The sequence below is a fragment of the Myiozetetes cayanensis genome, unplaced genomic scaffold (genome assembly GCF_022539395.1).
Source record: "Myiozetetes cayanensis isolate MyiCay16 unplaced genomic scaffold, myiCay2020 scf1, whole genome shotgun sequence".
Lineage (NCBI taxonomy): Eukaryota > Metazoa > Chordata > Aves > Passeriformes > Tyrannidae > Myiozetetes > Myiozetetes cayanensis.
This window is the reverse complement of record NW_026086604.1, coordinates 146,712,786-146,728,568: the sequence shown is the minus strand read 5'-3', so window position 1 is coordinate 146,728,568 and position 15,783 is coordinate 146,712,786. Positions and strand designations below refer to the sequence as shown.

Below are 15,783 nucleotides of genomic sequence, written 5' to 3'. Positions count from 1 at the left end.
TGTCACCTGAGGGTCAGCCCAGGTCCCCCCAACTGTGACCCATAAAGATGGGACGTGGCTCTGGATTTATAACCACTAGGGATCCACTGGGCCTCTTTCTTAAGGAATAACTGTAATTCTGTAAAATCTCTGAATGCTCACTTGGGTAGATGAGTTCAGGTCTGGATGAGAAATGAATTTTTAAGGAACACAAAAGCAGGTTTTTCTGCCAAAAGGAGACAAACCAAGTGGTTTTGAACACCCACCCTGGCAGGGCCGCATTAATAATCCCACTGCTTGTTGTATTAGGGGGCTGGGCAGGAATGTACCCATCGGGGGGTGATTTGGTGGGGGCAATAAAGTAAAACAGCTTTAGTGACAGCACTCCTCCCTCTGGCAGAAGTGTCTCCCCTGACCCACAGCACAGGTTCCTGTCTGCGGGGCAGGGCAGTACATTTGGACAAAGCCCAGTGGGAGAATCAGAGAATCACTGAATCAGTTATGTTGGAAAAGAGCTCTGAAATCATGGAGTCCATCCTGTGACCCAACACCACCGTGTCAACCAGACCATGGCACTCAGTGCAAAGTCCAGTCTTTCCTTAAACACCTCCAGGGACAGTGACTCCACCACCTCCCCGGGCAGACCATTCCAATGTCTAATGACTTTTTCTGTGAAGAAATTCTTCCCTGATGTCCAACCTTAACCTCCCCTAGTGCATCTTAAGACCGTGTCCTCTTGTCCTGTCGCTATTTGCCTGGGAGAAAAGACCGACCCTCACCTGGCTGCAACCTCCTGTCAGGGAGTTTTAGAGAGTGGGGTCTCTCCTGAGCCTCCTCTTCTCCAGGCTAAACACCCCCAGCTCCCTCAGCTGCTCCTCATCAGACTTGTGCACCAGACCCTCTACCAGCTCCCTGCCCTTCTCTGGACCTGCTCCAGCACCTCAATGTCTTTCTTCTTGAGAGGGGCCCAGAACTGCACACAGGACTGGAGGTGCCTCACTCAGTCCTGAGTACAGGGGAAGAATCACTTCCCTGCTCCTGCTGGCCACATATTCCTGATACAAGCCAGGATGCCATTGGCCTTCTTGGCCAGCTGGGCACACCTGGCTCATGTTCACTTACTGTCAACCAGCACTGCCAGGTCCTTTCCCACCGGGCACCTTCCCAGCCGCTCTTCCCCCAGCCCTCTCCAGACCCTTCCCCAGCTTCGACGCGCTTCTCTGGACCTGCTCCAGCACCTCAGTGTCCTTCCCGAATTGAACCGGGACAGGACTGGGAGTGTGGCCTCACCAGTGCCAAGCACAGCAGAGAGCTATCCCACTGCCCACACCGGGGCTGCCCCAAACCCCGTCCCCTCCGCGCACCCCCAGGGCGGGCGGGCAGAGCCCGGCGGGGGCGGGAGGAGGGAGGCGGGGCGAGCCGGGAAGCGAAAGTGCCGGGAAGGGGAAGTTCGGGGAGCGGCACGGCCATGGCCAAGGCCCCGGCGGAGCCCGGGCCCGGCTCCAGCCCCAGCCCCATCCCCAGCCCGGTGCCCCTGGACCTGCACGCCGTGCCCCTGGTCGCGCTCAACTACGGCGTCCGCCGCCGCCTCGGGCTCTACCTCAACCCGCGGGCGGCCGCGGCCGCCGACTGGACGGCGCTGGCGGAGGCGCTGGGATGCAGCTTCCTGGAGATCCGGCGGCTGGAGGGGCTGCCCGACCCCACGGCCGCGCTGCTGGAGGAGTGGCCGGGGCGCTGCCCCGGCGGTGCCACCGTGGGGCAGCTCCTGGACGTGCTGCGGCGCTTGGGTCGCGACGATGTGCTGATGGACCTGTCCGGCAGCGTGGGTGAGGAGCCCGGGACGGGAGAGCGCCGGGGAGGGGACGGGGAGAACGGGACAGCCCCGGGAATCCCGGCAGTGGGACCGAGCCTGCCCCCGGTGCTGCTTCCGTGATGCCTCGGAGGGAGGGGATGCTGCTCCTGTCGGTCTTTGCTGCTCCTGTCGGTCTTTGCTGCTCTGTCCGGGGAGGTGATGTTAAGAAACAAATTTCGCTCAATTAACGCAATTTTAAAAAGAAAAGGCGTTCCCAGACTGTGGAGTGACATCCCTGGTGTTTTCACGAGGGCCGCAGGGTTGCTCCGAGGGCTAGAGCACCTCGGCTGTGGAGACAGGCTGGGAGAGCTGAGGATGTTCAGCCCGGAGAGGAGAAGGCTGCAGGGAGACCTTACAGCCCCTTCCAGTGCCTAAAGGGGGCTTATAGAAAAGAGGAGGAGAGAGGGACTTCCTGCATGGGTGGATAGTGACGGGATAAAGGGGAATAGTTTTAAACTAAAAGAGGAGAGATTTAGATTAGATGTTAGGATATTAGATTAGATATTAGGAACAAATTCTTCCCTGTGGGTGGGGAGGCCCTGGCACAGGTTGCCCAGAGAGGCTGTGATGCTCCATCCCTGGAAGTGTTCAAAGCCACTTTGGATGGGACTCTGAGCAACCTGGGATTGTGTAAGGTGTCCCTACCCACAGCAGAGGGCTTGGAATGAGATGATCTTTAAGGTCCCTTCCAACCCAAACCTTCACAGTAGCCTCACGTAGCTTCCAGAAGTCCAAAGTGACTTGAAGTCCTGTCTTATCCCAAACCTTCAGTAATAAATTTCTGTGTGTCAGAGGATGCTTTGGGCCAGGTCAGCCAGGAGACAGCTTGCACTGGCACCAGACAGTGTGAAAATCATAATGTGTGGCTATAGTGTGATAGGAAGGTATTTGCTGGGGGAGATGAGGGATGTGTGGAAGTGGATAATGTTGGGGAAAAAAAGTTTCCATGCGAGCTGAAAAAATTGGGGCAGGTCAGTGACAAGTATAAGGCCCTTGTGCTGTTTTGATAACCTTTCCTTTGTAGGCTCTTCATACTCTTTGCAATCAGAGAAGTTTGGAAGGAAGCCAGCTGTTATCAGAAGGGGAATTTTTTTTTGCCAAAGGATTTCCAAAGCCAGAGACTCCACTGAAGTCCTGTGTTGTACAATAGAACATACTGGATTAGCGATGAGGAAGTAATAAATCTCACTTCCTGTTACTCACGGAGATAAAGGAAGATGTAGAAATCCATCACTGTAGAGAGCCAGACCAAGAAGTGTTGGAGGACTTCCCTTTGCTCCTGTGGTTCTTCCTACTTAAGAACACAGTCTGAACACCAGGTTTGGGGAAAGACAAAAGCATCACTGTGCTTCGTGATGCGCTGATCAGAGTTTTCCTAACAAATTAGGGGAGGCTTCCAGTTGTGCAAGAGAGCTGGGGCTTCACAAAAACGTTGGGATCACCCAGGGTGGTTCTGGCACTGAGCTCAGGATCTGGCCCACTGGAAGGAATTGTGGGGGATGGGCTTTGTCAGAGCTGGAATAGACTCCAGCAGGAGGAGTGGGAGGAAAGTCACAAGTTTTGCCCAGAGTTAGGTCACACTGATAAGAGGAGACAGACAAATTTTTGGAGAAAAGACCCACTAAGGGCTGTTCAACACAAAAATACTGTCTCTGGCTCAGGAAATTCCTTGCCTCTAAATCATCCAAAAGATAGATTATAATAAATAGATTGTAGATTATACCTAAAAGATAAATTATTTTAGGGAAATATCTCTGCAAGCTTATTTTATTCTTATGTTCCCTCCCTAGATATCTGGTTTTGTGCAGTGATTGATATAGGATGGTGCTAGGGGCAAATGGACCCTCAGCCTGACCAACTGGCTGTTTCTCTCTGCTATTATTTTTGGCTGAGGGCTGCAGTGAGGCCCTGTGACCTCGTGTTGGTGCTCAGAGCTCTTGGAGAAGTTGGAGGTATTTACTCATAAGAGGAAAGGAAATGGATGGTTTCATGCACTCTTGTGCACGGTATTTCCTGGTGCCAGGGGCATCTTTGTGTGCACAGTTAGTACTCCTGCAGTGAGGTCCAGCTCAGGATCAGAAGACATCAGTGTCCCAGCAGCTCTGCCCTAACTGTGATCTTCCTCAGCAGATTATTTCCCTGTACAATCATCTTTAGGTGCCTGAAGCTCTTTGCTTCGATAGGTTTGTGCTCTTTCCTGCTGCTTTCCTGACTGACAGTTACTTGGTCTGTTTTCTCTGTCTTCTCACCATGCTACTCATTTTGCTCTTTGGGTTTCCATGTTTTCATTCTTTCTTTCCAATACCTCAGGCTTTTCTTTGAGTGTTCGAGGAATGTAAAGCCTGCTTAGGTACTGGGTGGAGTGGGACAGCTCAGCTTGGAGCAGTTTTTTGCTACTTGGCTTTGTTGTTTAGCATCCTTTATTTTTACAGTCCCAAAGTAATCCCTGATTTTGTTCACTCTTGTTGATCTGTACAGTCAGGTGCTGTTTCCAGCTGGGGAACTGATCCATCCCAAATCAGTGAATGCCTTTCGTCCCTACACCCTCATGGGACCTCTTGGTAGCTGTAATGCCATAGGGCCCCCAGTTTGCGCTCATAATAAACCCATAACTGCTGAACCCACTGGCAAATTCAAACTGGCTTCAATCATGACTTACCTGACACACCTCAGGCAGCTGGCAGAGGTGGGGCCTGAGTTTGAGTTTAGTGAGGGAAGATTTGAAATCTGAACCTTCTGGCTGGTAAGGAATGTGGCTGGTTCTTCCCTCTGCAGGACTGGGGAGGCAGGGGGGAGGAGAAAGGCAGATTGGGAATGCCTCAGCCTCAGGAAGAGCCCTGATCAGATCTGAGCCTTATCAGATTGGAGATAATCCAGTCACGAGATGCAAAGCTGAGACAGAAGCAGGGGATGGAGCCTCAGGGTGGGCCTCCTGCAGACCCACTCATGCTGATCAGGGATTCTCTACTCTGCTGTTGCACCACGAGCTCTGCAGCTGTGCCAGCCAAACCCTCTGAGTGATCAGGAGTTTCCTGATTAATACTTATTGAGCTTTTTTTTTTAATCTTAAGCAAAGGCAAAGGCTCTAGGGAGTTTTATCTTATTCTTAATTCCTGGTTTCAAATCTCCTTTTACTTTCAGTTCTTCTGTAATTGCAGAGTAGAAGAGGCTGCAGGGTTTCTTTTTGCTTCTCCAAAGATTTAACATTTAGATTTATCATTTATTTTTAAACCAAGTCTGTTCATAGTAGATCTGTGTCCATCACTGTCCTGATTGGGAAGTTCACAGCAGCGACTGTGACAGGACTTTGTCCTTCAGTTACCCTAGAGAGGGATACACACCCACTCTGCCCTGGGTAAGAGGATCCCTTGCAGGTGTTGCACAACCTAAAAGCTGTTTCAGGGGCTCCTTAAAATGTTAGTGTCCTCCTGTGTGTGGTGAGTGTAGATACTCACTGTCACCTGCAGTTGTCCAGGCTGACAAGGGCCAGGGCTGTGAATCAGCTCCTGTGTGCCTGCAGGGAGTTGCTAAGGTTGGGAAAGACCTCCAAGATGATTGAGTCCAACCATTAACCCAGCACTGCCAAGGCCACCTCTAAACCATGTCCCCACGTGCCACGTCTTTTAAATACCTCCAGGATGGCGATTCCACCTTCCCTGGGCAGCCTGTTCCAATGCCTGACCACCCTTTCAGTGAAGAATTGTTCCCTAATATTCAGTCTCAACCTGCCCTGGCACAAAAAGTTGAGGCCATTTCCTCTTGTCCTGTGGTCTGTTATTTGGGAGAAGACATTGACACTGTGAAGACTTTTAACTGAGAATCCTCCCCAACTGTTTTGTGATTTTTACATACTCCAAAATGCAGAACAGTGAGAGCAGGCAGCAGGGGAGCTGCTCTGTGCCTGATGCCTGCTGTTAAAGGTGTGCTGGGATACTCTAGAACCAAGAGTAATAGGAGGAGATCGTTTTAAAACAAGTAAAAGGAAGTATTTCTTTAAACAGCAGGAGTCAGCTTCAGGAATTAATTGCTAGAGGAGGTAGTGGAGGCATCATCAAGAGGTTCAGTAAGGGGTAAGAGAAATTCTACGTACCAAAAAACCAGAGAGGGGCTTTCCCTCTAATATCCCTGATCCATGAAATAGCAATTCCTGTTTTGATGATTGGCAGCAGTGTAAACCCACATCACCGGAGCCTCTTGCCTTGGTCGTGTGTTTTTGCAGAGGAGGACTGCAGGAAGTACTTGCAGAGGAAGCAGGAACAGGCCAACCAGCCTCTTCAAGTGCCAGCAGTAGACAGCAGCGTGCCAAAGACCTCGGAACTGATGGGCATCACCATCAGGGACGATCCCTACGGTAAGTGCCCGTGGTTCCATTGCTGGAAGGCCTCATGCCTCATGTTGGAATGGCCTTCAGCTGTAGCAGGTCCCCTTGAGAAGTGCAGAAAACCTGTTTGCTTTCATTCCTCCCATGACTTTTAGTAACCTAGGCTGGAATGCTTTGCCTGGTAGTCACGGGGCATTTTAATTTTTCCTGTTTCCTAGAGTGGAGAGGAAAAGCAACCCTGGGGAATGCCATACCCAGGAACAGGCTGGCACAGAGCCACTGGACACATACAGGGAGGAGAATTCCCAAAACCACGTCCCTTAGCCCAGCCTGGTGCAGAGCTGAAAGCTCAGGGGGTTGGAGTCCAGGGGGAGGGGCGTCAGAGCTGATTTCCCTGCTCTACCTTTGGCAGGTGGAACCACCTTGAGTGAAAAGGAAGCGGGTTTGAAGTAGGGCTGAGTGTGAAGTGGGCAGAGAGAGGAAACAGTTCTCTGTGTGTGTGTTGCTGGGCTGTGTGTGCAGCTCTGCCTGGGCAGCCACGTGCATGTGCCACCACGTGCAGCCCTGCGTGTGCAGCCATGTGTGTGCACACGTGTGTGTGTGCTGGCCAGTCTGACTGCCTTTAGGGTGGGGACATCCTTAACCCTCCCCAAATGTCCTCAGACCCATATGCTGGTGTTTGCACAGGGCAGCTTTGGCTGACGTGACCCCCAGGTTAACGCCGTGCCCCTCCAGCAGCACCCTCAGCTCGACTGACCTGGCAGACATTCCCCTTCTGCTTCACTGCATGCATCTTGGGCTGGATCTGCCTGCTGGGTTGATACTTTCCTCAGCAGCTTTTAGAGTCTCTGACCTATTTTTTCACTGTGGTAGGCTTTAACTGGCATAAAAAATTGAAAATATCTGTAGTGACATTGATATGGAAAAAAAAAAAAAAAAACCACAGTGGGAAGCTATCCAGCAGCATTAAGGCGCTTAATTATGAGAGACATTGCCCTTAAAATGCAGCAGTTTAATATTTGGATAACTGCTAAATAAACAAGAGCTGCCAGCCATTAGTGTAATTGGAAAACAGGCCCATTTACTTTAGGAGACGACTGCAGGTACCCAGGTCTGGCATCTTAGCCATAGAAGTGGCAGGTTCCAGATTTCAAGGTTGACCCTGTAGCTCCATGGACAGTCTGTGGCAGGACACTGCTGGATGAAGGGCCTGCAGGAAGGTTTTGGCTGGGAAATTTGAATCTCTGTGAGCTGAACTGGAGAAGGAGGACCTGGAGCCATGAGGATGTTTTAGATGTGTGGCTCCCAGTGAAATCCCAGAGCACTGGGGCTCTGAGTTGCATCCTCTGGGGTACTCTGCTCCCTCCAGCTCTTCACAGACTCTTTCCCCTTGATTCCCTGTGGCTGGATGTTATTGCCTCCACAGATTTTGCCTGTCTGCATCTCAGCTCCCCTTCCCTGAGCACTGCCAGCTGATGTGGGTGTTTGTGAACAGCCTGGCTGGTGAAAGCAGTCGAGGCACAGATGTGTGTTACCTCCTGCCAGCCCTGCTAGGGACAGGAGTCTGGGCTGAAGGGCAGCTGGTCTAACAAAATGTTAAATTTCATTCACGAGTTTGGCCAGAGCTTGTCTGTCAGAGCTCCTGATTCCGAGTCAAAGTCTGTGGGAGCTCATGAAAGCTCACTGGAGGAGTGAGCTTCATTTCCAGTAGGAGATGACAGCTGCATTTTTAATGTTTTCAGGGAGTGGAACAGAGATATTTGATGCCTTCATCTGCTACTGTCAGAAAGACCTGCAGTTTGTCCAGGAGATGATCAGGGAGCTGGAGCAAACAGAGTTCAAACTGAAGCTCTGTGTATTTGATCGGGATGTCTTGCCAGGAACCTGTGTGTGGTCCATCAGCGGAGAACTTATAGAGAGGAGGTAAGTGAGCTGTGACTGTTGGGGCCAGCTGAGTGTCATGGGACATTACAGTCAGTTTACCCTGATGTCTGCGGTGTGGTGCCAGTGAAACAGCTCAAATCCACAAGAATGTCTTTATGGGGTTTGTTTTATGCTCTTGGCTCAAGGCTCGAGCATTCCCCAACATGTTGATTCGTTGTGTTCATGAGGGAGGTGCTGCTTAGTGATGCTGCTTATGTTTGATCACTTTTCTTGGCCTTATTTGTCATATATAGACAGAGGGTCACATAAAAGTTGCGCAGACAATCTGGACTTTGCTGTTTCCTCGTTTTTTGGTATATGAGTGTTATGTTTAATCAGGTTTCTGTGTGTAACGTCACTGTCTGTCTGTCTGTCAGTCGTTCCTGCTCTGCAGTTAATTCCTGCTGGGACACAGCTGTCAGGTCCTTCTCCACCAGAGCAATTCAGAGCAGTATGTGTTTCTATCCATGAGAATGAGAACCATCTCCTTTGACATTTTATCGTTTTTTCCCCCTGACTCCTCATCTCCAGGTGTCGGAGGATGGTGGTTGTCGTTTCAGACGATTACCTGGAAAGCGATGAATGTGATTTCCAGACCAAATTTGCTCTTAGTCTTTCCCCAGGTAAGATCTCACAAATACTCCCATTTACACTTGCACATTATTATTTTCAGTGCAGTGACATCTGAAGCATCTGAGGTCAGTGGGCTCTGTACCACTGGAACTGACTGGCTTCATAATCTGGTTGTGCAGGCAGGGACCTGGGCTCGGTCCCTTGCCCTGCTGTTGACCTTCCACGTGACAGTGAGCGAGGAGCTGCCCGTGCTGCAGTGCTCCAGCTGTCAGTGGGATAATGCTGCCTGCTCCAGAGATGTCAGAGCTGCACGTCAGGCTTGTGAAGTGCTTTAAGATCCATCCAGGGAAATTTGCTACTAAAGAAAAAAGTATTACAGTAAATTTAGGGTGTGAGTAAATGCTGGAAATAGGGTGCGGTGGTGGGGAGGAAGTGGATTAGGGTCCAACTGTGGCTCTGTGTAACCTGTGCCTGTGTGACCTGTCTTCCAGGGGCTCGTAGCAAACGGCTGATCCCAGTCAAGTACAAATCCATGAAGAACGAGTTTCCAAGTATCCTGCGGTTCATCACGATCTGTGATTACACCAACCCTTGCACCAAAAAATGGTTCTGGACGAGACTGGCAAAATCCCTCATGTTGCCATAAGGCAAAGTCCCGAGAGCTGGGTGCTCTTGTAACCTGCCCTGGATGCGCCTTTGGACTGGGGAGTTGTTCACACAGGGTCTTCCACCACTTCAGAACCTGGATACTTGCAATCTGTGCTTGGGAACAAAGAAATGGGAACAAAGAACTTTCTCTTGCACTTCCTTGTAACTCTGAGGGCAGATAAAGCAACTGTGTGGGTGTTCTGGGTTAAGTCAGTGACCAGCAGCATCATCCAGCATTTGTGCAGTCAGCACTGTCACTGAAAATACTGGAAATACACATTTAAAGACCAAGTGTCTGATACAGGAATGCTCTGTTGTAAGCATTAGCAAGGCCTCAGTGCCTCAAACTGCAGGCTTTGTCAAGCAAGCATTTTCTATTGTTTTAAAAGCTACAGTAACATCTGGGCTTGGTGGGATTGTACCATGTTGGTTCGTGTCTGTCTCTGTTCAGGTCACATTTAATTCAGGAATTTTATACCAGCATTTAATATTCCTTAAAATACATATTTTCAGTGACAGCCCTTACTACACAAAGCAGAGGCTGCTGTTGCTCATTGACTTGAGCAGGAACCAAGCTGTGCACCTCAGTGGGTCCAGATCTTAAATTCTTTCACCTTTAAAAGTCTTCCAAAACCCAGCAGCTTTTGGGATGCCTCAAAGGCACAGGGATAAATATTTAATAGTATATTAAATTGAAAATTGGGCTGCTTAAAATATAAAGGCAAATGTTACATTAATAGGAAAGAGCCTGTTTTAATTAACTGCCACAATAATTGCTGTATTTCTGTGACTAAGGCTTAGAGCAATGTTGAGACTGCTCTTCTTGTTAAACTTGGCCTTGAATCCTACACAATGACTAGCAGATCTCCTCAGTGCTCCGGGGTGGGGGTCAGGAGTTCTGCCCAAAGGAGTGTTTTAAAACCACGGTGTATTAAACAGATTTACAGTAAATATTTACTTTTTAAATTGGGGAAGAGAGGAATTTTGCTTATGTATCTGCAGTTGCTTGAACTCTGCCCCTTTGTTCATTACTTCAGCCACTGACTCATGTTGATTTTGCAGCTTAATGTTTTACTAGTTTACATTTTTAAGGTTACATCTGAATGTAATTTTTAGGGGTTTTTATTATTTTAGATTTGTTTTAAAGCATTACCAGGGCTGAGGAACAGACAGAAATGTGCCCCTGCCTCTCCCTCAGCCAGTGAGGGAGATGGTCAGTGAATGATCCTTTAACCAGGGTTCCTCATGGCTGACAGCAGCAGCCCTTGCCCTGAGCACGGGGAAGCTCCTTCACACGCATCATGTTGGCATCAGGAGCCATTTTTAGATAAAACCACAAGCTGGATGTTTTTTCTTACAAAAACAACCACTGCCATTGTGCCAAGGTGACATTTGCACCTTTCTGTCTTGCTAGAACAAGTGAGAAGTGTGCTGGCAGTGGAGGAGGAAAGTTGAGCTGATGTGGGGGCTCTAAATTGTTTGCCTTCATGTCCTGTTGCCCTCGGGCCTCTCCTGCAGGAGTGGAGACAGCTGCTTGCCTCGGGCCTCCTGCATAATCCTTAAATGTTAATTGCAGGAGAGTTTCAAGGAGGCTGCTTGATCCCCGGGCACTCCTGGGGGTGCTTGGTGAGTTCTCATACTCTGGAGTGCCTCTAAACATCATCGCAGGACCAAACCAGATCCCGCTTGCCCGGAGAGCTGGAAGGGCTCTGGTGGCTGTTTTGGGGAGGAGCTGAGGCAGAGGAGCTGTGGACGCTAGAGGGAGGTCATGGCCCGTGCTGGCTCCCCGAGAGGGATCCGCGGGTGGGACTGGGGAGATACGGGATGGAGAAAACAGGAGTGGGTTCTCTTCCCCTGCCCCTTGCACCCTCCTCTGGGGAGGCTGCACCAAAACCAGCGAGAATTCTGGCAGCTTGAACCTCGTGTGGTGTCTCTGTCCTGAGTGCTGGTGGGCGGCTTGGGAGTTGGGAGTGTTGCAAATGAGTGAAAAATAACGGCAGGAAAAATAATGATGTTTGTAAGAGATGATTCTGTGGTCGCCCAAAAGGGAAAATGTCGGTTCTGGAAGATAAAAGCAAAAAAAAAAAAAGGAGCTGAATTTCTAAACCTTCTGAATTCCAGTAGGTAAATGCCATATTCCAGTTAATGGTGAAAGGTGTTGGGATTCTGTTACCACCCTACTCATGGTGCCCTGGCCCTTTTTTCTGCCTGGCTCAGACACCAGATAAGTCTTATTGCTGTGGGACGGTTGCTTTATTTCAAGCAGTTAAAATTTGTCTTATAGGCTAAAATAATCGTTTTGGAGTAAAGTAAGGTAACAGCCCTAAAACGTAAAATATGCTTTAAATATGCATCCTCTTGTATGTAAACCCCAGAGTTTATGCACTTCTGACACTTTCATATCAGCCTTGTCGTGATAACTTCAAGTGTGACATGAATGATACAAAATGTAGATATTGTGTCAATTGGGGTTCTCCTTCTCTCTTTCACGCTCAGTGGAAGGTCAAAATTTTTGAATGCCTTTAAGAAAGGGATTTATAAAATTGTGATGTTACTTTTTTTTCTACTTTGTCTCTGTCCCCCACTGAAATTGTCCTACTTGGATCTGCTAGTACCAAATCATTTATTTTTATATACAGACTTATATATTTATATTACTTTCTATTCTGATACAAATCTGTGGCAAAGCATCCGTGTTTATAACCATTCTGAAAACGGTCAATGATTCTGTGGGTTTTCTCCTCAAAGGAACAAACTTTTGCTACTTGTGAAAACATTTTAAAATAAAGAATGAAAACCCAGTGGGCTGAATCTTCTTCTTGGGCATCAGAGAATAAAACTAGGTCTCAAAGTGTAAGTGAGGAATGATATGGGATAGTTCTGTTTTTTGGGGTTTTTTTTTGTATGTGTGTCTTGGCTATATAACTTCAACTTTGGCTAAATAACTCCCTTCATGACAGGGAGGTTTTGGCTGTGCTGGGACAGGGAGAGGCAGAGTTGTGTCATGCCAGGATGAAAATTATCAAGGAATTGTACTTTGGACACGTGTGGTTCCTCTCCAGGCCGCGTTTCTGGCTTTGTGGTCTGTCTCTGTCACCGTCCTGGATTTGCTTCAGGTCTGGTACCCAGGAGGCTGGAGGGGATGGAGCCAGGATTCCCCTGGGCTGCTGGGCCAGTAACTCCTGCTCTGCACCCTTTCTGGAGGCCCTGGCAGGGATACATTGCAGTGCAGGGATCTGGGGGATCCTGCCAGCTTTATTTCCTCTGGCTCGGAGTCAGTCCAGCCAGGGAAATAACTTACAAACCCAGCAGCTGTCAGGCCAAGGCCCTGCCACTGGAAAAGACCAAGGATCACTGAACCATGAAAGTGTTGGTTGGAAGGAATTCCTGGAGGTCAGGGACGAGCTGCTCTTCCCAACAGGAGGGGCCACATGCTAATCCACTTGCAGGACCACGTTCCCTATGAGGCACATGAAGTCGTGTCTCTGCTATGGCTGCTATGAGGGAACATATGGACAGTGATATGGAAACCATCCCTGGATATATTCTACATAGAAACTGCTGGCAGGAGCAGCCTGCCAGGAGAATCCCCCTCCTGGAAATGCTGGCATCCCACCGCTTCCAGTGTGGCTTTACACCCCTGTCCTGTTCTGTTCAGAGCACTGAATGATTCCTGCCCATATTTGAGCACGAGCGCAGCTCTGAGTTAAGGGTCTGAGTTAAAGGGTTAAAAGGTTAAAGGGTCCTGCTGCAGCGGCTCTTTTCCAGCTGTCATTCCTCTTGTGCCAAAGAAATATTCCCAGTCCTCTGTTTCACTCTGGTGCAGGAAGGTTGGTGCCATTTCCTCGTTTACTGGAGGACAGTGTTCACCTGGTGAAACTCAGTAACCACTGCGGAGTCTTCTCAGCCCCAGAGATGCAGGGTGAGAGGTCAAGTATTGACCTCAAAGGATCAAATTCTGTCCTTCATTAACACTGACATGAAAACAGTTGTGTTACCGTGATGGAGGCACTGCTTGCTCCAGAGGGCATGTATACAGGAATAAAATTAGCATAGGGAAGAAAGTGTAATTGTGCACAAAAAATGGCTGAGAAAATGTTGTTTGAGCATCCTGGAAACATATTTTAATAAGGCAATAAAAAACAAACCCCACAAGGTTCACACTGCTGGGAAACACACTCATAGAGCTTATTAAAGAGCATCTCTCAGACCATTTGGGGCTTTACGACACATACTGTGTACAAATATTTTGCTAAAGTTAATTTTCTCTAGGTGTTACAAGCATTTTTGAATCCCCACTAGAATTTGGAGATGAATTTGAACCCAACCCAACTTCTTGATCAGCACTATCAAGCCCAGCCCTGGAAAATTTGTTTATTTTCTAGCAAAACCTGCAGTCGTGGCACTGAATGTTGTTGTATTCGCTCTGGGGCTGTGCTGCTCTCTTAAAAGGTTAATTAACTGAAGGTGTGTTTAAGTCTTAAGCTGTTCCAAAGTCTGATTTACAAACAATGCATTTTCTGTTCCATAGCAGAGCCTGGCTTAGCAGTGCCTTTCCCTCTTCCCATTCCTGCTGATAAAGCCACTCATGCCATGGCAGAGGTTGGGGCTGTCCATGCCCACTTATCTCAGCGGGATAAGATGGTTTCCCCAGAAGGATGGGATGTATCCCTGCAGTTCAAAGCATGGAGGTTTCAGCAGATGCAGATAGATTTTCTTCTGCCTGGCAGCCAGTGGAGGGGTTTTGATTCCCATTTCCCCAATTCCCAGTCTTGCTTAGGTTGGGTTTCGGTGAGGCTGGACTGGAAGGAGAGAAGGAACATTTCTGCATTGGCCATGAAACACTCAACTAAGTCTCTCTACAAAAGGTTGCTTGGAAATTTTTTCTCCTCCTGTTTCTACCTGGCCTTCCCACCACCCTCCAGAATGGGACAGTGCAGAGTGTCTGGGGCTGAGCCCGAGGACAGCGTGGCTGTTCCATCCTGTGCTTTCAAGCCTCCCCTTCCCATGGGGAATGCAGAGAACCCCAGTGAGGAGGCAGTGGCAGAGGGCTGGTAGCACAGAGGCATCGGGAGGAACGTGCCAGGGATTCCTCAACAGCCAAGCATTCAAATTCTCCCTGGACTGGACAGATCTTGTAGAGCTCTCAGCCCTTCTGTGCATTCCGCAGGGAAAGAGCAAAGCAGTGTGCCTGGCTGGGAACCAGCCTCAGGGAAAGGTGCAGTGGCTCCCAAGGGAATGGCTGCTCCTTCAGCTGTGCTGAGGGAACAGGAGGGCTCTGGGGAAGAGGCAGAGGGTGACATGGTGCAGGACCAGGAGGAGGAGAACCCTTGCTCCAAGCCCAGGGAGAACATGCTGTCTTAGCACTACCAGTCTTCCCTGGTTTGTCAACGAAACCAAAGTCATGAGGTGACAAAATGGGTTTTCATCCACTGTTTAGGATGCCACAGTTAGGAACTCATGGGCGATATGTTCAGGCAAATGTGGGGTTGGGATGAAGTGAACTTTCACAAAGTTCTTGCAGCATTTTTCTGGCTCTAATCTTCAGCTGTGTTCGCCTTCTGTCCGTGTCAGCAGAATGAGATGCACGAGCTGTGAGTCCTGAGGTGCTTAACTCCTCGTGTGCCAGTCCGTGGGCTGTTGCCTCAGAAAATAAATACCACTCAAGGAGAGGAAAAACTGGGAAAGGGAACCTGGAGGTCCACGTGCCATTCCCTGTCTCACTAGATCCATGGCAGACCCTTTACAGCAATATTTTCAAAAGTATTCAGAAATCTGAGTGACTGATTTAAAACTACTGAATCATGAAAGATTTAGTGTTTGATTTTTGGCTATGCTTGGCAGAAAAACCCCACAGTGAAATATTCAGGGATGTGGGATTTAAAGTGCTTTGAGATGAGGAATAAAATGGGCATTGGCTTTAAAATGTCAATGTCTCAGCACCTCTAAAACCTTGCACAGGTATGTAAAGACCATAATTTATCAATATTAGTAAAGGGCTTTTGAGATATTTAGAAAGGCAAAGAAGAGAAGCATCACATTTTTTTACTTTAAAGCTACTTAGTCTTAAAATTAACATTCCCTGGTTTTCCTAACAGTTATTCCTTATCCTCCTTGGTGCCTTCACCTCTCCTGGCACTGCACCTGGCATCTGCTCAGCTGTGTTAAGGAGCAGCAGGAGAAGCTTTTCAGGTTTTCTCTGGGAATCTCTCCTCATCAGCATGCTGCTCCCGGCAGACCGGCTCCTCTTCAGCTCCAAGACATGCATATTGATCAGTCATCTCCCTTTGTTACCTTGCATCCTGCCATCGATTTTAATTGTTCCCTACTGAAGAAGAGGAAGCATTCAGCACACGTGCAATTGCCAGCGATGGAATTTTGCTCTCCACCCCTTTTGCCAGAGGGTGCCCTGCTCTGAACCCTTTGGAGCTGTGGGTCTCTGTCTCTCTCTCAGCCAGCAGCAATCTGCACAAATTATGCAGCAGTC

At 48.9% G+C, this 15,783-nt stretch overlaps 1 protein-coding gene across 1 annotated transcript; it reads left to right on the top strand.

The window, feature by feature from the left end:
- The first annotated feature begins 1,429 nt into the window (after window positions 1-1,429).
- Window positions 1,430-12,091, top strand: MYD88 (MYD88 innate immune signal transduction adaptor). The gene is made up of 5 exons (XM_050323094.1): window positions 1,430-1,805; window positions 6,051-6,182; window positions 7,895-8,075; window positions 8,607-8,698; window positions 9,140-12,091. Exons 1-5 carry the CDS (start codon window positions 1,448-1,450, stop codon window positions 9,292-9,294), a joined length of 918 nt encoding a protein of 305 aa, XP_050179051.1. The 5' UTR covers window positions 1,430-1,447; the 3' UTR covers window positions 9,295-12,091.
- Window positions 12,092-15,783: the final 3,692 nt, after the last annotated feature.

Excerpts from the sequence above, each read along its gene's own strand:
- MYD88 (XM_050323094.1), top strand. The coding sequence starts at position 1,448 with ATGGCCAAGGCCCCGGCGGAGCCCGGGCCCGGCTCCAGCCCCAGCCCC. Across the intron at positions 6,183-7,894 it reads CATCAGGGACGATCCCTACG|GGAGTGGAACAGAGATATTT; the intron begins GTAAGTGCCCGT and ends TAATGTTTTCAG. Across the intron at positions 8,076-8,606 it reads GGAGAACTTATAGAGAGGAG|GTGTCGGAGGATGGTGGTTG; the intron begins GTAAGTGAGCTG and ends CCTCATCTCCAG.